Source organism: Formica exsecta, unplaced genomic scaffold (genome assembly GCF_003651465.1).
Source record: "Formica exsecta isolate Colony F162 unplaced genomic scaffold, ASM365146v1 scaffold211, whole genome shotgun sequence".
Taxonomy (NCBI): domain Eukaryota; kingdom Metazoa; phylum Arthropoda; class Insecta; order Hymenoptera; family Formicidae; genus Formica; species Formica exsecta.
The window spans coordinates 4,436-31,033 of NW_021849408.1; the positions used below are offsets into that span (position 1 = coordinate 4,436).

General features: G+C 34.9%; 2 protein-coding genes across 2 annotated transcripts in view; one reads left to right on the plus strand and one right to left on the minus strand.

The window, feature by feature from the left end:
* The first annotated feature begins 489 nt into the window (after positions 1-489).
* Positions 490-10,717, plus strand: LOC115235137. The gene is made up of 2 exons (XM_029806716.1): positions 490-2,845; positions 10,584-10,717. Exons 1-2 carry the CDS (start codon positions 490-492, stop codon positions 10,715-10,717), a joined length of 2,490 nt encoding a protein of 829 aa, XP_029662576.1.
* A 4,991-nt stretch (positions 10,718-15,708) lies between these two features.
* LOC115235191 overlaps positions 15,709-26,598 on the minus strand; it is a 97,087-nt gene continuing 86,197 nt past the window's right edge. Inside the window, exon 4 of the mRNA XM_029806809.1 lies at positions 15,709-16,064. Within this exon, the coding sequence (XP_029662669.1) occupies positions 16,024-16,064 (41 nt within the window). The 3' untranslated portion in view covers positions 15,709-16,023. The remainder of the gene's footprint in view (positions 16,065-26,598) is intronic.

A 26,598-nucleotide genomic window follows, 5' to 3' on the forward strand; every position in this document is an offset into this window, starting at 1 on the left:
CGGTGGAACGACAACGACTTTGCATCATGCAACCGGTCGCTTCATCCGCAAATCAGTATCTTGCACCTCGAACGACGATCGTACGATGTGCGTCTTTAATATCCTTCTTGTGATCACAGAGTGATGTTACAGCATGCAAATCTTATTTTCGTCGTTCTTCTCATATAACGTTATTAATTATTTAATATGCATTAATTATATGTTTCTTGTTTAGAATGTAGAATAATTTTCATTTCGCGATATAAATTGCTTCGTGGAGAAATTAAAAATCTATCGCGACAGTGATGTGAACAAGCTTCGAAACGCAACCGCCGATCTTCCACGAAATCCATAAAATTCATCGAGAGAAGACAGGACCCGTTAAGAACTCCAGACAACAAACTCGTTTGGAACGAGGAATTAATCGGGACGAGAATCAAGCGGTAAGTTTTTCCGGCAGATTATTCAAGCGAGAACGAACGAATGAAGGAGAGAGAAAGAACCGGGACCATGAAGAACGCCCATCCCATCGTCAGGGCGACGACTTCCAGTCCGGTCGATCAGGATTCCACGGGCCCCGGCAGCGAATCGGCGGAGCCGATCATCCGACTGAAGCTACAGAAACCGCTGCACTGGGAGTGGGAGCTCACGACGTCCGCCGACGCGTTGCCTGTCATCCAACTATTGGACAAGAATGGCCGGTTGCTGGTGGAAACCACCGGCCGAACGGCGCAGCGGGCCAGAGGTTCCTTCAAGAAGGGCCTAAAAACCCACGAACAATTTCCAGTCGACGAGTCGTGTGCCAACTCGATAGGCAAAGAGCAAACGTCCTCCACCACGTCGATGTCTTCCACTGCCTCGCTCGTCACGACGCCGCTTCAGGTTAATCGTAACATCGACGGCTTCAGCACTAAATTCGGTACGTGCAGCTTCGGCCCGCGAAAATCCCGAAGCGACGTAGACATTAAAGAAAGACGAAGCAAAAAGAGGCACTTGTCCGCCTTAGAAGACCCAACGATGAAGACGAAGATCGAAAGAAACGTAGAAGGTGTAGCGGCAGGAAACAAAAAATACTCCGCCGGAGATTACCTTCGACAGCAGATCATGAACGATCTACGTACGCGTAATACGATCGGGAGAACTCCGGAGGAGATAGCCAAGGACAGGTGTAAAAAAGTTAAAGCGTATCTAAGAAGTCAGAGCGAGACCCTATTGAGCTTGGTTCGCGAGGAAGAATACGACGGATATGAGACGAAAGATACTAGAATCGGATCGAGCGAGAAGAGTCCCGGAAGTCGTAGCTCGAACAAAAGCGACACACTCAACTCTGAAGAGAAGAATCCGAATGGAGAAAACAGAAAGGTGAAACCGTATCTGCGAACTCGGAGCACCGTAATTCCGACGGAGAATTCGGCGAAAAATAATTTCAAACCGAACGAAGGGGATAGAGCCATTTGCAAGATAAAAGACGACATGAACGAGGAGGAGCTGACAAAGATTAGAACGTTCTTACGCGAAAAGATACAGCGGCGAATGAATATGGAACAGGCGCGTTCGAGATCAGCCGTTAATGTCGACATTCCGGAAACCGTCGAGAACGTCAGAATCAGAAAAAGATACTCGGACTATAATTACGAGAACGATCGAAAAAACTACAGAACGCGAAAGGTGCGCAGTGAGACAAGCATCCTGCGATTTGATCCCGAAATCCTCGAAAAAGAGAAGTTGAAGTTGAATAAGCAAATAGAAAGGGAGAAATCGACAAATTGCAGAGAATGGTCGGAAGATTCCCAGCTTCAAAGAAAACCGCGTAATTATCGGCGATCAAGGAGCGAGGTCTTGGTCGAAGCTTTGGAACTGAACAATCGACCAAAATCGCAAGTCAAAAGGGAATCGTCGAGTTTGGAACGAAGGAAATTCTACTGTAAAACCAAGAGCGACATTTTGCAGGGGCAAGAGGAGACGGAGGCGATGCCGGTGGTCAGCGTTGAGAATCTCGCAAATTCCCTGAGACGTATAAAGAGCCAGGAAAATGTGGAGAGATCTTGGCGGGAATATAAAGAGCGGAAAAAAAGCGAGAGATATCGCCGAGAATCGGAGAGAGAATTACCCGAGGAGGACTTCATGAGTAAACCGAGATGGAAGGACCTGCAACGCGATCTCTGCTCCTCGCGCAACTGCAAGATTTGCCAAAACTTGAGAAACTGCGTTAATCCACTTCACGAGAAATCTCGTGAAGAGAGCGAAGAATTGTTGACGGAGAAAAAAACAGCGAAATTTCTCGACGAGACTTCGACAAACAGCAGCAGGCTCGGTACCAGTTTGCAGGAGAATTATTTGCTCTTCGAGAAGGAGAACGCGGACGGCTCCCAATCACCGATTATCGCAGAAATTCAAGTGAAAAATTGCGACAATAATATCGGCAGCGTGTCTGCATTGAACATCAATTCTCCGAACTATGAGCATAACACGAATCCTTCGAAAAGTGCCTTCAAGAATTATCGAGAGTTATATCCACGCTCGAATGTGAAGAAAAGCGACACCTTCAAGATCGTCGACGGAAGCGAGGAACTGAAGGAACACGTGAACGGTTCTGACATGAAAATAAATGACGGCAACGGCTCCGACAGTGATTTCGGCTATCTGAACGGCGAAGGTTCGCTAGCGAACAAATCGAACGAGGATATCACCAAGGACTACTTCAAGAGAGTTTACGAATTGCTGAAGAAAAGGCAGGAGGAGATGAGGAAATCGGTGAATGAAGCCCGCGAATTTCCGGGCCACGAGGATTCTTCATCTTCAAATTACGTCGAGGAAATACAAAGAAAGAGGCATCGGCGTAAGAAAAAGGACAAAAATCTGCAAGGTGAGATAAAATATAAAAAATTTCAACGATTTTTATTAATCGCGCGTTAATTATATATGTATAATTAGTTATCCAGAAACAATTTATATTTTTTAAATAAATTATTATAATTTCATCATGTATAATCATTGATTTATTGTCAATTATTATCACTAACTGACAACTGATAATTTTATTTGAATAATAATACTATTATCGATGCAAATATAATAATTCACGACAATACAATCTCGAATATAATCGATTCCAATAATATTCATATAATTAATATTTTATACGTTATGCTATAAATTACAAGTTATAATATTTTATAACTTTTATCGCCAATTTTTCTTAAGAGCTCGATAATATATTGAAGCGTGAGAAATTCCATAAAAAATAGATTTCAAAGTTAAAATTAAAAAAAAAAGGAGAAAGGCATAGAACTCGCGAGGAAAGCTTCAGAGAGAAATACCACTTGGCAAATACTAAAACTCTGACAAAACAGTAATTACAAGAGATACCTGAGAACTTTAATTTACATTGCCTGCGATGTACATAACAATCTTTCCGCCCGGTAGTACGTGTGCCTGATATCGCCCTTGTGCCTCTTGTTAATGTGAAAAGTTTCACTATGAAAGCAACGCCCGCTTTCAGTATCTGCTCATATTTAAACGACGCGACTCGTATTTCGCCGTATTTATAAAATATTTATTATCTGAGCATAACGCGAATGTTATTATCTTATCAAGTTAGATGATACGTTATTCGAGCAATTCCCATTATAACCATATATCCTTTGTACAGTAAAATAAAACATATGAAATATATATAATACTATTTTTCGTGGAGACTATAATAAATAAGAGAGTATAACATACAAACATACATTGTACAAGAGATATATGCGGTATTTATGTAATGGCAAGCGTAGTGGAGCGGAAAGTAGCGATACAAGCGATCGTTTGCGTTAATTGTCACGTGCGAATGCCCACGGTGTTTAGGAACAACTCATTTGACGTAATTTGCGGTGCGATCTATACATTTGATAGCCTGGCAGGCGGATGAACGCGAATGTTTTCCGCGTTATTCTTCCCGCCATTATTTTCCCCTCGCTGTAGGCTCTATTATTCGAATAGCAGATGTTTCATTCCAAATGCCACTTTGTTCGAGTATAGTTTAATATTCCGCGAGGACAAATGTAATTGTCTGGAAACAGTTGTCCCCAATCTGTCTTATTTCACCACAGAACCGTCCATTCAGGTCGAGCACGCATTAAATTTCGGTACGAGAAACCAATATCGCGTAACAGCTCCACGCGGCATTTCAATTTTTCACAGTGCACCCGTACAATGGGATATAACTATATCGAGGTTGAAAAAAAAAAAAATTTTTTTTTTTCGAAGCTTCTGTGCAACGAGCAATTTTTTCTCCTTAATTCTCTATGGAAATAGAATAATCTATTTAAAAAAAATACTCTTTTCAACAAGAGTGATATAGTAGAGATATCAAATTTTACTTCTCTAACTTTTATTTTATTTTTCTGACTCTTTTATATTTTTAGAAATAATTTTTAAAATTTTCATTAAGAGCAGTGAGCATAAATATTAAATTAAATAAATCTATGGAGAATTAACCTGACAGATATTTTTAAATCAGATATGCTCAAGCGTCATATGTGTCTCAAGCGGAAGATATATAATCAATGTTCATGCTCCCTGTTTTAACCTATTGTGCAGAAACATTGATTAGAAAATAAATCACCAAGATACAAGTCAGCCAGCGGGCAATGGAAAGGCAACGCTTGAATTATTTCTCAGAGATAAAATATTAAATAAAATTGTGAGACAAAGAACTGGCGTCTCCAGAACGCAGCCAAAAAGATTACTACCTTAAAATGGACTTGGGCAGGCCACGTTGCTAAAATGACTGATGGAAGGTGAACTAGAAAAATACTAAAATAGAGGCTTAGGCATAAAGCTGTCAGACGTAGGGGATGACCTCTAACAAGGTGGACAGATGATTTAAAGCGTATTCAAACAACTGAATGCAGACAGCAAAAAACAAAGTGAAATGGTAAAATTTAGGAATGCTCTATGTCTAGCAGTGGACTCAATGAGCTGATTGATAATGATGACGATGATGATGATGAAAAATTAAGACAAAAGAACTGCATACACGAGAAACAAGAAATATTTATTTTTAAAATGTGGAAGAACTTTTTCCTTTTATTTGAATAAATGTTATCTTGTTTATTTATCTGTAGTATATCTCAAAATTTTATTTATACTATACATTTTTTAGTATGATAAAATAATTGTTCTACTAGAGTTGCAAATAATATAAAGATGTTTCGAAAGACGACAAGTCAATGAATTTATATTTTAGCTTATAAAGATATTTTGTGGAAAGCGCATAAAAGTATAACATCTTTTATATTTCTTTCGTCAAAAACGTAATCTAAGAAAATTAAACGAGAAAACTCGACAATGATAATATAATTCCATGATATTTAAGATAACTTTTGCATCAAGCGTAATTGAACTTTGATACAACAGAGCTTAGTCTTGTCTATGGATTTCATCGAACTTCATCGTTTCCCTTATTAAAGGGTCGGCTACAACTGAGGACTCTGAGAAACTCGTTACGTTGTTCTCGTCGCGCGAACAAGTTTTTAATGTAATATACCTCATCACTAGTATAAAGACATTTTAATAAATTTTTACACACACATACATTAAAACTAGAAAAATATAAGTTTAAATATATAAAGAGAGTGAAAAATTACATTCTAACAATACTCGAGATAAAATAATATTTGAAATAGATTCAAATCAAAGTTTTTATCTCTTTGAATCATATATACATTATATATCATATATAAAAATGTTACATATTACTGCAGGCATGCGATTATTTTACATTATTTGAAATCACTTCGACTTGGCGTCTCGTCCTAGAAAGAGACGTCAACACATATCGACTACATTCACTTCAATAACGAGAACTCGTCTCGGAACAATAGATGTTCGAAGATTTTGATTATATAAAGCGCGATAAACACGTGCTTCTGCCAGCGAGATATCGGCCAAAGTAGAAGGCCATTCTACGAATTCATCCGCAAATTCTACGAATTTATCCTCCGGTGGCTGGCCTTGTTTCATGGAGCAAAGATGCGAGAAGAAATAATAAATTTCCGGGATTTCGGAGAAAGTTCTGATACCAATGTGACTGACAGAAAAAAGATCAAAAAATATACGAAGAGCAAAAGAACTTCGGAGCAAAGGCAGATAATTCGGTAGGCCTAACGATACGAAAACTTGGACCGAGCGAGCTAACGAATCGTGTGACGGAAGGCAACCAATATCCTCTCGTAACAATTATATTCGCCTTTCTCGCTGATCTAGCGATTTGACCTTGCGCGTTAATTATCATTTATTAACTTAATATTTGGTCCAGATAAGAAAAAGAATAAGAGCACTTGGGGAGAGAAACGTGCGGTCTTTATTTTTGTATCGTTATTTTTAATTATATTATTGTTATCCATTTTTTTACGACCGCCTTTTGAATCATCACTTGGTTCTCCTCGCCTGATTTTTTTTATTACATATTTAAATATAATGTTGTATATAAATTCAGCAAGTAACACAACAAACGCAGAATGTTCTACGGCGTTCTTGTATACATATGACAAACATCGTGTATACGCGGCGATGCATAAAGATGCTTTTGCAGTTTAATTGATCAAAGGGCGCCAGAGCGAACAATGGAGATGCTCGTTAAGGTCTCCTTATCATGCGGAAGACTCTTTGATGTGGTTGTAACATAAACATATGAAAGGAAGCGGCGAATTTTTCCCTGATTCCGTTTCTACTAGCATTATCTTTGATAATCGTCGAGTGATATATTGCCGATGTAACGAAGGTGATTAATATTGATCTTGGGTTTAACGGAGAACGCATCAACATGTACAAAAATATTTTATTGTATGTGTATGTGTTCGACAGTTATATATACAGATAACAATATAAAGAGAACGCGATTTATTACTTGCGATGCCACTAGCCAATTGTTCTTTTGCCAACGTCAAACATGACGCTGTTTCGCGTCTAGCAACAAGTCCGTCAATATTCAGACACTCGCTTTGCCATGCGTAGTTTCGAACGTTTTGAACCAAGGCCAACAACGCAGATGATATACCTTTTCATTCGGAATAAAACGATTATCTCCGCGCACGCGTTGAATGAAATTTTTTTCAAACCCGATCATCCGATAACGAGAAAATTATTACATTGGCAAACGTGACGAAAATATTAAAGCTCTCAATATAATATAACATTTCTATGGTAGAAATTAAATGTTCCGGTAAGTTAACTCACAGGAAAATTTTACGGATAGTATTATTTAATTTGCCATTAAGCTTATTATTCAATTATTCTAGATTCTCTGATGTTTTTCCATTCATCTTTCGTTGTTCGTGAATAATTTTATCATATATTTATTATTTTCTATCTGAATTGCATATTTCAGTCAAAAATATTTAAACGCTTCAACAATAATTCTTTTTGCGAAAATGTTATTTCAATCCGTCAAAATATGTTTTTTATCAATTATATTTATTTACCAAAATTAATACTAATTAAATTATTTGTAATATTTTTGATATAAAGAACTTGATTAGATTACGTACAGATGTCAAATATAAATTTGAATTAGTTGCTTAGAGAGAGTAATAAAACGAAGACCTTTTGATTCGAGATGGCGATGGTCGGTAATCTCACGTAATCCAATGTGCGCGAAAATACGAGCAGAAGATGATAAAGATTGCGGATACACGAGATGAAGGTAAAGAGATTGCAACGTCGGCAGCATCCGTTGCAACTGTACCGGGTGCATTTTCGCAATGGGGCAACGATGCGACGCTAATCTCTTTGGCTAAAAGCCCGTCACAGGGGAGACCGGTATCTCCCGGTACACGAGCGCCTTCGTTCTACCGTCGAAAATTATACGGTTGTTCTTTCTCTTTTTTTCTACTCTTTCTCTCTCTTTCTCTCTCTCTCTCAGGCAATTAACTCTTCACTGACTTTGGCTATAATTATTTTCCACTCGCCGAGTTTAGTGAGTTGCCAAAAGAGTAGTCCATTTTCGCTTTACGCGGGTCATTATAGGTATTTCGATGTTCGCAAACTCTCGAGAACTATCAGAGCGATTTTTCATATTTGCAGTTAACGAAGCAGTTATGTCGATGAAAGTATGCCGCGACTAATTTGCTGATTAAAAATTATAGTAAAATACCGAATGTTATTATAATACAAAATTAAAATTATATATACAGTTATATAGCATTTAATTAAATTAGTGTGTGTAGTATTACTTATAATAATTTCAAGTAACTGCGATGCGCAAACTAAAGCAAAGGTTATCTGTTTGGACAAAATTCTAATTTAATTAATAAATCTCGCGTTTCAGTTAATGTATCATCTAAAAAAAAATCTAATTGTGTTATCGTCTCTATCTGATTTAAATTTCTGTATATCAATTCTCTGTATTATCTCTCTTTAAATGGCCTTCTACAGCACATATATTCGCGCTTGTTTTTGCAACTGTGACACCGATGTCACTTGCACATATACGCTTACACACACAATGAGAGAACGGGATGTCACCATTGTCAGTATCAGCAGCTGAAGAAATGTGACTATGAATAGAACAATTTGGAAACGGAAACTGAAACAGACATTGGATTAAGGGGGGGGGGGGGGGGGGGGGCTGTCTTGCCAATAATAATAATAATAAAATATTTTAAATGACAATTTAAACTATCGCTATCATTAATGCAGAACATATCCAGATTGATGAATTACTAGCGTAGATTGAAATCGCGTGCACACGATCGGTGGAAGCGCCGCATTAGATCATCTCGTGTCTTGGATCTTCACAAAACATTTCCGGAAATGGGTGTGCGTGATCTTCGCGTAACCGCCCGTTTGTTCCACCATCTGTAAAATTCTCGCTCGAGAATTCTCGCTTCTTAAGGCGCTTCTTGCGAGGGGTGTCTACGGGAAACGCCACATGTGTGTTAACTTCCGCTCTGCGCGTCTGTGTGCGGACCGCCTTATGACGTCATGCGACCGGAAGAGAGAACAGAAATTCTATCTTGCATTAGCGATCACCGGACGTTACACGTATATATATTTTTTATTAATATATGTAAATGCCCGAAGATAATGCCGTGATAAATTTTAATCAAGATGTCGGAAGTTCTAGTTATGTTTTCCCGGTAGAGAGAAAAGGATTTTTCGATTAGTCACACGTTATTTATTTCATTCATTATTCTGTACGTTCTAGAATATTACTAGTTTTACTAACATATTCATTAACATATCTGTTTAGACTGTTTTATGAATTATGTCAGGTCATGTATAAATTTCTCTAAAATTTTTACGAAAAATTTATTCTATATAATAATGTTCCATTATCCCTTATAAATATGCTAATTATGGTAATCAAATTGTATACACACTGTATATTGGAATGTTCGATAATAATCACATATTTTTTATCAATGAAATGACATCAATGAAAAATAGTACAATACGCAAGTTTTATAAATTCCATACATTTTTATCAGCAAAATAATTTTTTGTTGGATATATGCACATTTTGAGTTTTTTTAAATTATCATACTAATATGATTGAGGATTATATAATCACACCGAGGATTATAAAATGATTAAACAGAGCGAGAATTCTCGATTAAGAAATAATGGTGCAAGAACTTCATTAACGATTTATCTTCTAATAAGAGATAATAAAACGTCTCTTCTAGGCAAACGAAAATTAAAATATTTATTTCGTGGAAAAATGCGACCGGCAAATGTAGTTGATTTCAGATTTAAATTCAAAGTGGCCTATAAGCTAAAAGATCACACTCGCGCCTCATTTCTTCCTCGTAATAACCTTGCGAAAGAGGTGAAGAGACGAGTGTGCGGTAACTTTCTTTGCGATTTTCATAAATTCTACAGAAGGAAAAGCTTGCCAAGCTTTAAGCCAAAAGTCTCGAAGTTTACGTAAGGCTTCTGAGAATTGACAATGCCTGAGAGGAGTTTTCAGGGGCTCTCAGAAGTCTGCTCAGTATTTTTCTTTCGACGTTGGATTTCTATCCAGCAATCCGGAAAGAGATACATCATACTTTATAATTTATAAAAGTTGAAGGTTGATAAAACTCGAACGTATAATCAAGCTGTGACATTTAAATTATAGAATATTTGTTCGTATAAATTGTATTTCGAAACTATTCCTTTCTTGCAAATTAACGATCGAATCACATAAGCTGTTTTAAAATTATATTTTTATCCGCTACAATAATTTAAATAATAATTATTTTCCACGACAATAATTATTTGCAAATTTCTAAAAATAATAAATTATAGTGCAGAGAATTTCATTGCTTTAACGAAGATATTTCTCATAATTGATTGAAATGTCAATACTTTGCTGGCCAGATAAATTTAATTATTTTTGCGAAAACCTATGCGCGGTAGAAGTGAAAATCTCTTCAAAGTTTAAAAGACCGATAGAATGGATATTGGAAAACTAGAAGCGAATGGTTGGAAATCATAATGAAGGGAAATTAATTGCCACGAATCTGGATGTTCTGTCAAATCATAAAAACAATAAATATAGATTTTTGATTATTCTAGAATATCTCTATGATTTTTGAATAATCAAACAAATCAGAAAATAATGCGGGATCCAGAACATAATAAGATGGATCAGGGAAAGGAGACGACAATGGAGAGACTATGTGGACAGAATGGAAAAATGGAGGATTGCCAAATGGGTCAAAACACAGATACCTCAAACAAGAAGACAACCAGGGAGATTACCTAAGCATTAGAAAGTTGGACTTGTATCTCTCAAGAAAAGGAAACGATCGATGGACAGAGCAAAAGAAGAGTTAAAAGAAAGGCCAAAGTCTTGCAGTAAAAAGAAGAAGATCTCTTTGACGTACCTATAATAATTAAGTTTATACATATAATGTTACTAAATATATTATTCCAAAATTTCTCTTTATATATCTCAAACTTTCTGATATCGTTTGGCACATTCTAGAAAATAATGCGATATATCTTCGACTAAAAAATTATTGTTTCTGTTCTGCATAAGAAATTTGCAAATTGTCTATTCTCCTTTCTCCTCTCGATATATTATCTTTATAATCTCGCTGCAAGTAATATCAATAATAAATTACTATTAATAAATCTAGAATTTCTTTTTTAATTTTAATGAAAATATTCTATCCTGTAAAAATATGTTGAGATGCATAAGTTATTCGACAGCTTGTGCGCGCGAAAGCGTAAGAAATTAACTAAGTTCTCTTTCAGTCACTCTTGCTTTTTATGCAGCATAATAATTCAAGATCACGCTTGCATGAGCTGCAATGCGTTTCAATACAAGACAAGTTCAGTTTTGAAATCGAGGACGTGCCCGTCGCATAACGATGGAATTATCGATTCGTTTTCTTGCTGCCGTCATACGCGGTATTGTTGATGGTGTGGCTCCGTTTAAAAACGCCGGGAAAGAATTATGCTTTTACGTCGCATTCTTCCTTTGCAGATTTATTCGACAGAGACGGCTGCATATCGCGTGCACATGCATTGTCGTAATAAATTGCATCGGTATAACTCGACAATGAATGACGCTCTCAAATAACAGAAATCACGATCGGTGCACAGTACGAATAGCATTTTATTTACACTTGCAATCACGTGCGCTACTCAAATATATAGTAATTATTCAGTGAAAATAAATAACGTGACACATTCGCGTTCGACATTCTGGAACCAGATGTTCATCACACGCTTTATGTAATCGAGTCGTACGGTGGAAGAAAGAGAAAAATTCAACCATCCACTTTTTCAACTTATAATTTTTGCCGTTGCAAGTGTAATTAAAGTACCATGGATGTTGTACTCTTGGTCGTCCGCGACAACAATTCGTAGAAATATTAGATACTCGAAAGAATGGTCAGTAATAATAGCAACAAAAGCACAGCTCAGCGAGTTAACCACGTGGAAGCTCCAGGTAGAAAATAACGTTTAAGTGAGTACAAAATTGTAAACTTATTATATCATTAAAAGAATACAAAGCAAAATAATATTTCATTAAAAATTTTTAATCAAATTTTAATCAATTTTTTATTTTGTGACAATTTTTTGATTATCTATGTAAGTATGCAAATGCGATCATTTTTATTCAGCACAAACAATGTTATCATAACAGATATTTGCTGTTAGTTAAAGTCAAAATTCTAAAGGAAATTTAAATTGTGATAATGGAAAATCGTGAAACACTAAATTATGCAATCTCGATGCGGTGCATTATCCCGATTACGTAATACGACATCCATCTCTTTAGATGAATTGGAGATACATAAATCCGACCACAAGCACTACGTAGATGTTGAAACACAAGCTGTAACGTAACTTAAGTGCTTGCATATGTCGCTAACTCCACCATATTGCATATGCACCACAAACGAGCAAAATATTATACAGTCCTATGCATAACCGTGTTGCAAATGTCATCGGAAAATCGCGAAAGCCATATTTGACACATTTCTAGAAACTAATATACATATGTATATATAAAATGCTTTTATATGGATAATATTAGCAGATCAATTAATAATTATATTGATACGCGTATTTATATTATAGTTATAATTTTATATATCTCTAACTTATATATTTTTCAAAATGGAAATAAAAATATACATATTCTTCAGATCAAAATCTACGTGTCAAGACTAATAATAATAATTGTATATATCTTTTTTTTAGTATTCATATATTCCTTACTTTTTATTTTTAAATTATTTTTATATTATCCTAACCACTTTTGAAAGTCTTCAGCTTTCAAATTATTGAAATTTTTGAATATCCGAAATGCTTTCTGACCGACGTCGCGTCTGCAGAATTCAGTGAGCCATAAATGCAGTTCCACGTGTGCACGAAACTGCTGCTAAATTCGAAGGTAGTACAAGGCCGGAGGATAATGGAACTTCGCAAACTGCAGTGCAGAGTATACTCCTTCGAAAAGAGACATTGACCATAAACGCGTACGTGTTATACCATGACATGGTTATAAAAGCTTTTATTAGCAATATATCAAAACAGCACATAATATCGATGATGTACACGAACATCTATTGGATATTATATTATCCATTACAAAATACAATATTAATAGTAATATCATTTATAAGAATATTTGCTCGTAACAATCATTGTTTAAAATGCAAAATGCTTTCAATTCATATTAATATCATATTAATATTCCATGGCGTACGAGATGTTACGTATAAGCACAAAAGAAAAAAATTTTTTTTTAAGAAAAAATATAATAATGTGATGAATATAATTAAATTATCATAAATTAAATTAAGATATTACGTAATCGTTCATATAGTGCTAATATATATTATGATGATGCGCGTGTGTGTGTGTATGTGTATGAATTAATCCATTTTTATTTATTAGATATGTACTTCATTAATTATTCAGTTTGATTAAAATTGTAATTTGTTACTAAGTACCGTAAATACCATCCATAAGCACCGTATCAGCGTTGGTTAGAGGCATTCTATCGATCTGCAAATAGGAACTATTGTGCGAGTTGCGTATCAATCATGTCGTGCGTAATACATGTGACGAAATACTGCAAGTTATAGAACCGCACGAAGCGAAAGGAGGATCGCGAGAGACAACGAGAGAATCAGGAAATTCAGGAGAATCAAGGAATTACCTGCTGTGAGGATATTACTTGCTATGATGAGTCACATTCCTAAAACCGTAACTATCCCTTTCAAGCTGTGCAAAACTAGGATATGCGCAAGTCGTAAAAGTTCTTCGACACGCCTGCTTCCATCTCGCTCGATTAATTCGGATTAAATTCCTAACTTCCGCGTGATTAGAAAAACGAATTTACGTCGTGGCCGAAGGAAAACGTCCCTTCTCCCGAATAATTACGGGAAATAGTCCAAGCGACCTGTCGAACAGCGTAAAGATTCAAATGGCGTTTTCCTCTTCTCGTACATGAGAAAGAGAGAAAAGGGGAGGAGAAAGAGAGATGTAAACACGCTTTTCTGCGAGTGAGAAAGTTCCATTGAAGAATAAAGTAGAAGTAAAATATATCCGCCGTTGGAGATTCGAGCGCGAAACTTTATGCATCGAAGTGAATTTCAGATACCGATTCGACCGCGACGAACTGATATTTATGGGGACGTTGACGGCATCCGTCGCACATTTTATTTTATGCAGCCGATACTATTGTTTACATAACGTAATATCTGAGCACTCCTATATACAACATATGGCTATAAACACCTAATTTACGGATGAGCCGTGGTTGAAAATTTAATGAACTCTATTTCCAATGACAAACTTAATTTGCGTTAAGATACCATGATAATCTTACTTTGACAATTTCATGAAATATATTGCAATAAATTGATTCTTTCTCTGGAATCAATTTATTAGTATAATTATATCTGTCCTGCAGAGTATTTATTGTCAATTCAGTTCACATCGGAAATACCTAAAATCTTGGATTTAACTAAATTCAAATAATAACACAAGTAATATAAAAGAAATGTAATTAATAATACTGGACAGAGAATCAACTATTTCAATAATATTTTATAAAATATGTATTTGAGATGCGATGTCCCAGATTTAACTTACTACCGTAAAATTAGAAATTAAAATAACGTCTTCATACATTAAACATATCAGGATAATGTAATAGCTAATAAGATGCATCGTTTTGCATGTATTTTGCTATGATTTAAGTCAGTCGTTCTTTTTTCGAATTTTCTTTTAAAATGTGCGAAATGCAAAACATAAATAAATAGTATGTAGATTGTACTGTTTGTCGAAGAATCGATCGTATTTGCCACTGGAAAAAGTTTCTCTTTCCTCTATCATCGCTCTATTTTCTCGCGAATGCAATTCTCTCCTTGTCAATCGCCGTATATCTGTACGCGTCATCTTAGCAATTTTTCTTCAAATTCACATGTTCTGGTGAGCAGATAACTCGATATTGCATCTTGCGGAAATAAAAACGATACAAAATCGTTTTTTGCTCTCGGTTTTCGCATATTTTATTATAACGACAGAGTATTCGTGATCGGCATCAGACGCGTACGTTTCCGATATTATCGAAACAGATTGCACGTAATCTTAAAATTTACAGACAAATCTTATTGAGCAAGAATATACAATAATCTTTTTTAAAATTTTCTTAATAGAAGATTGTATAAGATATCTTTCCAAAATTTCTCATCTTGGAATGCAAAGATGGAAATAGAAAAATATTAGCACATTTAATATGTAAATGTAAATAAATAAATTACAAAAAAACTTGATATTCATTAGAGTTTCCATAAATTTTCTCCCGAGTTGAAATTGGCGATGGTTTCGCCGATATGCGGGAAGAGAAAGAGGCAGAGAAAGAGAGAAAGAGATAGAGAGAGAGAGAGATATCTGCCGGCGCAGATTAAACCTCACGAGGCGTGAAGTCAAATCTTAATACCGGAACGCGCTAAGATTCTCTTATTGTTCGCAACTGTGGCCTACCTTTTGTTCGCAAATCGAGCTAGACGTATAGATGTTAGAAATGAGCACGCGGGAACGAGTCGCGGGGAAAGAAGCCGCGATTCGAGCGCGAAAGACGAGTTACCACCGGTATATTATAGATCTTCCCGTTCTTGTGTGTACTGCCAGACAAATTGTAATAGTCTGACGAACACAAAAGACAGATTCCCATTGCTCTCTAGTCCCGCGTTAACCGCCGCGAGATTCATCTACTTTACGGTATACGCCCTGCCATTAGCCGCGTTAACTACTTCTGTCTGCAGGTCCCTTTCGGACTTACTGATTATTTCAAATGCCGGTAACCTTCCTCCGGTGCGGGCAATTAATCTTCCGTTTCTTACTGAGCCCATTTATGCTCGTTATCCTACGAAAATTTCAACGCAAATAACAGTAAAACGCACTCTGTATCCTTCTCTCTTTCTCTCTCTCTCTCTACTTTGAAATTTGAGATTTATTCAAGATTTACTCACTCAACAGAATTATTCAATCTAACTTATACAAAAGTTAGCTCGTTGATTGACAATTGACAGATGCGTTGTCCTAATTTATTACGACGATAAATTGAGGCACGTGTTGTATAGCTGAAAAAGATGAAAAGATATGAAAAGACGGAGTGTCTGGGGTGAGTTAATATATGATTACAATCGCAAAAATTCTCAACACAGTTGTAAATTTATCATCGCAAATAAATAAATGATTAATCATGCAATCATAATAAATGAGTATAGAGCGTGATAAATGGCTTCATATCAATCGATGTACCATCGTTGCAGTCTGTTTCTGCTTTACTCTTGGTACTTGTTTGACTGTATCAATCATAGTTATTTAATGCACGTGAATATCGAAAAAAATGCAGCTAAGTAGCATAATATGCTAATGATTGTTACGTAACGATCGGCTGATATTTCATTCTACATATTTCCATTCTACGTATTATATATTGTAAGATCGACGCATGCTCATAGCGTTCGCGCTTTAGTCTCGTGTTCTATAAACCTATATAACGTATGACGTCATCTCATCTACGCTAAAGCAAATAATGTTATGTTACTGCCAGAGCTAGTTTATGTAAAATTCGCGATATATAAAAAATTTTCGCATGTGAGATAATTAAATAAATAAATTTAGATTATGCAGAGTTAAAGTAACATGATTAATAATTTCTATTTAAAAAATTATTGTGTAATTAATATTTCTTATTATATTTATTGAATATATTTATATAATTAATATTTAGTATTATATTTATTATATGTATTTGTCTTTTGGTATCATTTAAATTATATTATATATATGTATCATCTTCGAAATCAAGAAAAGCATTTACAAATTTTATTTCGATTGTAAAGTATTTCTATTCTTTCTCTCTATATAACCTAAAATATGAAAATTATAATATGAAGTATAAAAAATCCAGTTAATTGTATAACGAGCGCGTGAAACAAGTAATTCATCATGAAAAAGATAAAAACAAATAAATATAAATTAAGTTTGAATAGTTCTTTATAGAAATAATTAAATATAATTACCATAATTTGGAAATTCGTTACATCGTTCTTCGATTCGGGTATGCAATAAAACTGCTCGTAAGAACAGAAGCAGAAGAAAGGTGCGTGTAAATAAAACGTTCGACAGGTGCCGAGGCATGTTCGACGAGACCCCGACAGCGTCGATCCGGACCTGGGATAAATCCGGGAGTAAATAGGGATGCACGCTCCGAAAGGTCGGCCGAGATGGTAGGGGGATGGTGGCTGCGGCGGCGCGGGTGAAACAGGGACAAGGATAGTGTCGGTACCTGCTCTTCAACGGCGGTTCGGTCGGTCGGTCGGTTGGTCTCGTCGGTTGAAAAGGGGCGATCGGGTGAGTTCGCGTTGGCGCGCGGTTCGCCAGTTCTTCGCGAGCCGCGAGCCGTGTCGCACCGCGTCAGGTGCGAATGCGCGGAAGCTCGTTCGTTCGTTCGTCAAGCGTCTCCACCTGCATCTCTCCCACATATTACACCTGACTCGACCCCGGTGCTGATCGAGGAGATCGCAGTCTCCTCGTGTACGCGCACCCCCTTCGATTGCATCGACGTCGCGTCGCACCGCATCGCGAATTAACCCTAACCTTGTGTTGCTTCGAAAAAAAAAAAAAAAAAAAGTACATAAATCGCGCGAGTGTTCTCCGTGGCGCATTCATTCGATCGAGATTGAATGTAAGGTGGACGCCGACGACTTTCATTCATGAACGTTCGAAAGTAGTAGCGGCGCGAGATGTCACAACGGTGTGTAATAATTAAAGCGAGTATCTTGCTAAGATGACTGATCCTCTCAAAAATATCGCGCGAAGATCGTAGAAGTGCATATACGCGCCTGTGTTTTCTCTTTGACGCATTGGTCCGACTGCTTAAAAAAAAAAAAATCAATCGCGACAATCTCTACGGCTATCACTTGTGTTGCTTTGAAAGTAACCTTTCGTCGGAGAATTAAGAATGTGCAAAAATCAAAGTGAGTTTACAACAAGAAAGATGATGATACACTTTTTATGAAATTAAAATAATTAATTCTAAAGAAATTGATATGTGAATTTCGTGTACACGCACGTGTCTTTTTCTCTGATGCACTCACGTTGAGCTATTCAAATAATATCAGTGACAATGGTAACGATTTCATTGCTGTTATTTTAAAATAACGTTTCACGAAGAATAATTAAAACAAACTTTTCTGAAGAATATTGAAATGCATTCCGTTATGCATTTGATAAGAACTCATTATTGCTACTAATATTCTCTTCCCACTTTCCCATTCTTTTCCCATTATTAATATTCTTTCTTTTTCTTCTTCTTCTTCTTCTCTCTCTCTCTCTCTCTCTCTCTCTTTCTCTCTTTCTCTTTTTCTTTCTATCTTCTCTCTTATTGTATTTTCTCGGTAATATTAATGTAAAAATACTTTTGCACCAATCAATATAAAAGTATACGGAAATAAGTGCGTCAAACGGAAAAGAATAAAATTTACGAAGGTTCAATGCATCTCGGATGCACTTTTAGATCGATCAATCTCAAATGGACCTGTATTATCGTCGTTGTTCGAAGAATTCGGAAATTTCTACACGTATTCGACCGTTAAGAAACACGTATCCGATCGTTGAGACAAAACTTTCTCGAGAACAAAAGCACGCTGTCCTTCGACCATTGGCCTTCTAACGATCTTCGTACTGCTGTAATCTCAATGAAACATGATATGATCCGATCTCGTCGGAAGATCGCTGATTCGCTACGAACGGGGCCTCATCGTCTGTGGAAGTGAACCGAAATCGAATTCCGTGTTTTAACTGCTGCTGAATTCGTAAGGAAGGAGACAATAGGCTGCGAGCACAACGAAAGTGCAACGTGTCGACCGCCACGGTATAGTCAAGTGCCATCAGCCGGCCGTTAAATCGTTCGAATTGTTGTGGATCACATGAAAAAATTGTAAGTGATACGAATATTGGATTCTCTCTATCATTTTCTTATTTCTTCTTGTAGCATTTAAGTAAATAGATGGAAGGAAATACACATAAATATTACATGATAATATTATTTTATGTGTATTTCCTTCAATATAATAAAATAATTATGTTGGTTGTCAAGTTTAACCCGTAAAAATTTTTTTTTAATGTTAATTAACTTATATTATTAAAATAATTGCGATATACCAAGAACTTTCGTTTTTATAAAAATATCAGTCTCTAAAAATTTTTGCTTCAACGGTTTTATTTACGGAGAAATTCTCTTCATTTCGTGACGATGCATAAAGAAACAACGTTTTAAAAACACAATGCAACAATCGTCTTTTATTTATGGGCAGCCTTGACATAAAAGAGAAAAAGAATGTGAAGCTGGCACCCTTATATTACAATACCATAATTCTATTAAAAGTTCTGAGTTAGAACTGAATTAGAACAAAAGTTCAGATCAAGCAAGAAAGAAGCGTTAATAATTATTTAAAATAGTTCCATCCATTATAACAAAGAAAGTAGACTTTGAAAATTGGGAATGCTAACTTCACGATTTTTGTCATAAAACTAAAAATAAAAAAGAATTATTATTATTAAATAAAAATTAAATAGTTCTAAGCACAGTTCTGATGTTCTTTTGAATAGTTACAGTAAATTTTTTTAAATTAAAAATTGTAGAATTCTTGAAAAAAAAGTATCAAAAACTATATAACTATTCAAAAGAACATAAGAACTATGCTCAGAATTATTTAATCTTAATGTGTCAAAAATCGTGAAGTTGACACCCCCATTTTTCGAAGTCTATTTTCAATAATATTATACTGGACTATTTTTTAAAATTATTAAAAATATTTTTTTGTTTTGGATTCTTAACAGAATGTATTGTAACACGGGGGTGACAATTTCACACACAAAAAAAATACTACATCTTATCACTGTCTCTTCAAAAGATTGGCATAAAAAAACTAATTTTAAGCTATCGCTGGGCGAATGAAAGAGATCGCGTTGATGAAAATTAACAGATGTCAGGCACAAGGTTTAATGTTGCCGTAAACTCTAGCATTAAGGAGCAAGAAATCCTAACATTGTTCTAAATAGCAATTAGTAAAGAATCGACTCTAGAACACGAGATTCAAAACGAGATGGCATCCGGTTGGTTAAATGGCATAGTTTAATTTATTTTTAGCGATGTACTTCTGCAAATAAACATCAGAGTGCTTACATTGATTAGGTGACGAAGCGGAATTGAAAAGATTCGTGTAAATACAAACTGATTAAATTCACGCATGACTGGATCTATTGTCGGTGATCCATTGCACCAACGATGCAGCTTAAACATTGTACATTTTTTTAAACATCTTTTAAGTTCTCCTGTGCTTAAAAGATAAAGCTTTTGCGAAACAGAAATTGGATTTCTCCAGAAATTATTTTTGGAATTATCAATATAAATTTTCAATATAAAAAACTACTAATTAACATAACATTAAGATAGCTGCTTCCGATTTTACTTGACTATATGTAACGGTTACATAACGCTTAATGCACTTGAATCGTTTTGTTATCATACAATATATCAAAATTTCACGGTCAATCATTTACTCGAAGTAACAATTAGTGAAACATATTTAACATATGTTTTTCAAGCTGATCGATCTAGAAATGAAAATTTTCCATCTAAATATTTGTGACTCATATAAAGCTTAAATCTTTTTCAACCGCGGATAAATGTTATATTTTAAATTTTATTCGAACTATATAAGAGATATACCAATATCGCCTCAATCGCGAAACCTTAACAGAAACCGCAGCACACAATTCAAATACTACCGAATAAATTCAGAAGATGGTCGAATAATATAAACAAAATTCGTTTGTTCAATACCGCAAATTGTATCATTGACTAATCTTTAAACTTTTTATATCTTTATATAATCAGGAAATAACAGAAATATAGCACAATTAAAATTATATATTGCCAATAAATATATATACTTATTGTTAGTTAGAAAATATACTTTATTACCAATATGATTAATCGTTATAAAAAAAATTTGATTCAAAAAAATAATTGATTAGGGATAAATTTAGAGTTCTTATATTATATGCACGTCTTAAATCGAAATATTAAATCTTTCTGTTATATGATACAAAAATAACGATGATCAATGCAACGATAATCAAGTAGTCAATCGTAGCGAAGCTTCACGAATTCTACACGTATCCGGTGTCCCAATCGTTTAAAATTAAGACGCGTGACCTAACGAGGCGTGAAGCGCGTGCAAAGTTACACACATACAATTGCAGGTATCATGGACGTCGTGTACGAACCTGCGTGAAGTTAGCACCCCATTTTTGAAATTTTAAAATTCTAAAGGTTGTTCCAGGTTGTTCTAGACTTGTTCTAAATTGTTCCAAAACATCAAATTTATATTATAAAAATTTTCGCGGAAAATTAAAAAATACAATTTTTTGACCTAGGCACCCCATTTTTCAAAAATCGAACTTTTCAAGATTGTTCCATGTTGTTCTAGTTGTTCTAAACATTGTTCCAAAGTATTAGTTTGATTGGGTAAAAACTTTAAAAGATATTGAAAAAACAAGAATTTAAGAAAAAAACATTTTTGGCCATTTTCTCATAAACAAAACAACTTACATAATTGTCGGTTTAGAACATATTTATAACCGCGTAGAACAACTCAGAACAAAATTTTCAAGACCAGAACAACAATATAAAGCTTACTTTACTCTTCATCGGAAAATTTTATTTTTTGATTCTCTTGGGTAAAAACCTTGTTCCAGGTTGTTCTAGTCGAGAATACGATAGTTTTAAAGCGGGAAACCTGGAACAAGGTTTTTACCCAAGAGAATCAAAATAAAATTTTCCGATGAAGAGTAAAGTTCTAAATATTTGTGACTCATATAAAGCTTAAATCTTTTTCAACCGCGGATAAATGTTATATTTTAAATTTTATTCGAACTATATAAGAGATATACCAATATCGCCTCAATCGCGAAACCTTAACAGAAACCGCAGCACACAATTCAAATACTACCGAATAAATTCAGAAGATGGTCGAATAATATAAACAAAATTCGTTTGTTCAATACCGCAAATTGTATCATTGACTAATCTTTAAACTTTTTATATCTTTATATAATCAGGAAATAACAGAAATATAGCACAATTAAAATTATATATTGCCAATAAATATATATACTTATTGTTAGTTAGAAAATATACTTTATTACCAATATGATTAATCGTTATAAAAAAAATTTGATTCAAAAAAATAATTGATTAGGGATAAATTTAGAGTTCTTATATTATATGCACGTCTTAAATCGAAGTATATTAAATCTTTCTGTTATATGATACAAAAATAACGATGATCAATGCAACGATAATCAAGTAGTCAATCGTAGCGAAGCTTCACGAATTCTACACGTATCCGGTGTCCCAATCGTTTAAAATTAAGACGCGTGACCTAACGAGGCGTGAAGCGCGTGCAAAGTTACACACATACAATTGCAGGTATCATGGACGTCGTGTACGACAGAAGCAAAACGATTGATAGCAAGTGTACACATTTATTATGGAGTATGTATAGAAGTTACAAGAAAATTGTGTTTCTTGTTTGCGCGCATGGTTATTCTATGTGGCTTAAATATTTGATGCATTTTCTCTCGTTCTTTTTTTTCCTCTATTTCTCGAATAGGTTGAATTATATCAAATATGAGCTTAAGGCAGGCTAGCGCAAAGTTTGAAAAAAAAAAAAAACTACAAGACCTGCATTAGAACTAATTAATAAAGTCTATAGAATGTTGAAATTAAAATAAACTCTGCATTAATTTGTGCAATTACATTCTGCTGAGCAACACACGAATATGAAATCGTATAATAAACATAAATCATTGCACAAATATAATTCTGAAATAAAACGATTACCGAATTTTTTTTATATTAAATTGAAAATGTTTTGCCGCACAATTTTTAAGTGAAAATATCTTCTTGGCTATTCGTTCGCCTTCGAATATTTCGCAATTGTTTCGAAACGATCAAACATTAGCACATAAAAACTCCTTCGGGACTTCGAAGCGAGAATCAATTTTAAAATCGCACGATCAGAGTACAGCACAAACCTTGACGTCGTTCAGTTCTTCGTTCGTTCTTTCGCACCTATTCAGACTGCTCATGTCTGGTTTATCCCAGCGGGCCGAGCTGCAGTATCTATTCCGAGAGTTTTTTTTTCCGTAAAAGCAGCCTGGGGATACATTCGATAAAGCGTCGCCGGTATTCTTGGGTAGCTGGCGATGCCTCATTATGTATTGTAACGGTTTTCGGAAGAATTCGGAAAAGCTATCGCGCATGGTCCAGAATGGAAAGAATGAGAAACGGGAACGGGGAGATAGAAGACTCGACCGCGAGAGAGGAGCCAAGAAAGGAGAGTCGAATAAAGGGAATTCTGACCTAGATCCCGTGTTCCTCCCCTAATCCTCCCGTTCTCTCGGCTCGACCTTGCGATCCTCGCGAGGATTTCGGCGAGAAGTCCAGCCGGAGTTGCGTGAGAAACTCGGGCATGGCGACGCGCAAATTGACGTAATCAAGACTCGGATTGGAAGTAATTTCAAATAAAGTTCGAAGTTTCGTCGTGCGCGTAAGCGGATGAATGACAAATAGAATTAACAAACTGTATCTGTTCCCGTAAATCATTAAATTACAATCATCCATGAATATTTCCCGCTTCACGATAAAATAATAGAAAATAACGGCTAAGAGAAAAAAATATTTCTTTCTTCCTTGAGAATTAATCTTCATCGCGTGAACTAAAACTGTCATCTTTTGTCGTTCATTTTCATGCGTTAAATTAAACAGAAGAAAGATTGATAAATATTATATAAAACATATAATATATTGACAATTGCGTAATAAAGGAATTGAATCGGTAATAATAATAATGAGGACAATAGAATTAGTGATGTTGAAATATATAGATAATGATAATGCATTAACAAAAAGCTAATGAAGCGATGACAAAATTGGAATGCGATGCATGCCTATTCGTGCCAAAGCTGCATTAAACATTATAACGAAAATTAACTCAACGGGTTGAAATTATCGTACGCTTCTCATCGCGGCAAAAACTCCATCGATTTACCGTGATTAAAATTGAAGTGAATGTCTCGATAACCATTCATTTACGGCACAAATGCGCATTCACGTGACAAAGGATGATGAGCTTAATGAGATTTATGACAGATTTTATTGAAATGACACCGTAATGTATTCCGGCATGTGATTTGATAAATCACGGATTAACAAGATTAAACCTGTTGTTAAGAGAACAAATTTCTACAGTTTCATCTCACAGAGGTCAATATTAATTTTTGAACAAAACAATAATGGCTTATATAATTTTATTTATATTATATAAAAAGAAAGAGAGAAGATATATATATATATATATTTTTTTTTAATATATATAATTCGACCAAAATTTAGCGTCGGTCTTTTTTAGAACAAAGTCATATAAATGTATAACAAAAATACAAATTAATATTCTACTCTATATATATTCTTCGCTGTAAACGTCTCTTATCCAATTAACTCTTTAATTGCGAATACCGTATATATACAATATTAAATATGATCTAGCAGTTACGAAGCCAGTATATATACATTCACCGAGATGAAATTATTAATTAAAAGTTATTTATTTATTTAATTAATTTAATTTATCCGCGGTTTTGTTTTTACTTTTCACTCGCACTTCTTGCCATAGTGGTGGACGTGCGACTATCACGCCGTATATAACGGTCGTTATTATACATATGTAATATGGAGCGTTGCAGTTAAAGGGTTATAATTTGAGAATTATCTCTTAGATGTTTACAGCTGAATTATTATAGTACACAATGACCAAGTTAGAACAAGAATATATTACTACAACAATACCTATGCTTTTAGCGTTAAGTAGAAATATGGCATATATATATATATATATCTCTCTTTCATAAATGAAGAATGAAGTTCGTGAGATGTACTAGCACATTTCATCTCTCTCATGGAACATCTCCCAAATATATTGCTGCAAGCATATCTCGTCTTTATTCACATCGAATAGGATATTACAAATTTATGAAAAGATGTTACGTTGAATTATTTCAATCGTTTTGAAGTAACAATAGCATTCAAATATTTCCGTTTTCATGCCAAGACACGCATGATTTAAAATGATTAAAAACTTATGATTAATTAAGTTATTATTATTATAAAAATATAAATTTATATAAATTTATTGTTATAATTAAGTTACAAAAATTTATTATTATTAAATTTAATCTTTCTATTACTTACGCTTTGAAGGGGATGTATTGAAATTTCAGCTGTTCACGCGTGCACGTTCTAGTTACATCAATTATTATTTCTAAACTACCATTCTTTACTAACATTCTAAACTAACGTTTTCAATTATAATTCTGATAACAAACAGCGTAAGACGATCGTGCAGAAAGAAAAATATCCGGAAGTCGGATCTTGAATATAGTTTAAAGTGGAGAAACAAGAGATTTGCTCTCTCACGTAGATACAAAGCGCACTTTGAACGTCCTCTTGTACTCTGTATTCGCTCGATCAAAGATCAAATGTTAAAGGAGACGACGGATGAGGCTACGTTCGTTGCTGCACGCGATCTTGCACGTAATCGCCGCTCGCATTTTCGCTTCCAGAACGTAAGGCAGACATGTATTATCCATTGTAATCGCGTTTCGCGTATTTCCACCCTCGAATCCGACGTCGAGCATCGGAGGATAGGACGAACCGCCGAGAGAAACGGCAATTTATTTAGGGCAGATAAGAGAAGTGTCTGATGCCGCGCACGGTAGATTTACCGCGGCTCTCCTCAACATCGTCTTACACGCGTAAAGCGTGGTTCACACGATACTTTTTTTACTAGCTACTAGCATGCTAATGCGCTAGTAGGTAATAAAGTTGAAATATTTTAACTTGACTAGCATACTAGTTAAAGAAAGAAGAAAACATGTTAATTTACTAGCATTTTAAACTACACAATGTTTTGCTTCCTCATAGAGGAAGCTTTGTTTTCGTGACAAAATTTTTTTTCGAGTTTTCTATGCCAATGTGTTTAGAATGTTCCAAAACGTCGAAAAATCATATTCCTAAAAAATGTGTGTGTGTGTGTGTGTGTGTGTGAGTGTGTGTGTGTATGTACGCGATATTTTGTACAACCTCTAACTTCCGCAATTTTTGAGATACCGGGTTAATTTTTTTTTACATGGATAGAGTATCATTCAAAGATGGTTGGTATTGAATTTGGTGAGAATCGATGAAAAGGTTCATTTTTTATAAAATTTTTAATTTTTTGAGAAATGTCTGTATACATTGTAACTTTCGCAAATTTTGAGATATCAGGTTAAATTTTTTTACATGGATAGAGTATTATTAAAGCATGTTTGATGTTGAATTTAGTGAGGGTCGGTGAAAGAAATTATTTTAATTTTTATTTCGCTCACAAAGCTTCCTCTATGAGGAAGCAAAAATTGAAAAATCCGCATGCTTAAAGCAGCTTAAGCATTGTAAGATAAAATGATGAGGAAGCAATGTGCAAGTTTCTAATTTGCACA

Bases quoted from the DNA above. Each gene is read 5' to 3' on its own strand.
- LOC115235137 (XM_029806716.1), top strand. From the start codon at position 490: ATGAAGAACGCCCATCCCATCGTCAGGGCGACGACTTCCAGTCCGGTC. The intron at 2,846-10,583 runs GTGAGATAAAAT...TGCGGGATCCAG, and splicing joins AAAGGACAAAAATCTGCAAG to AACATAATAAGATGGATCAG.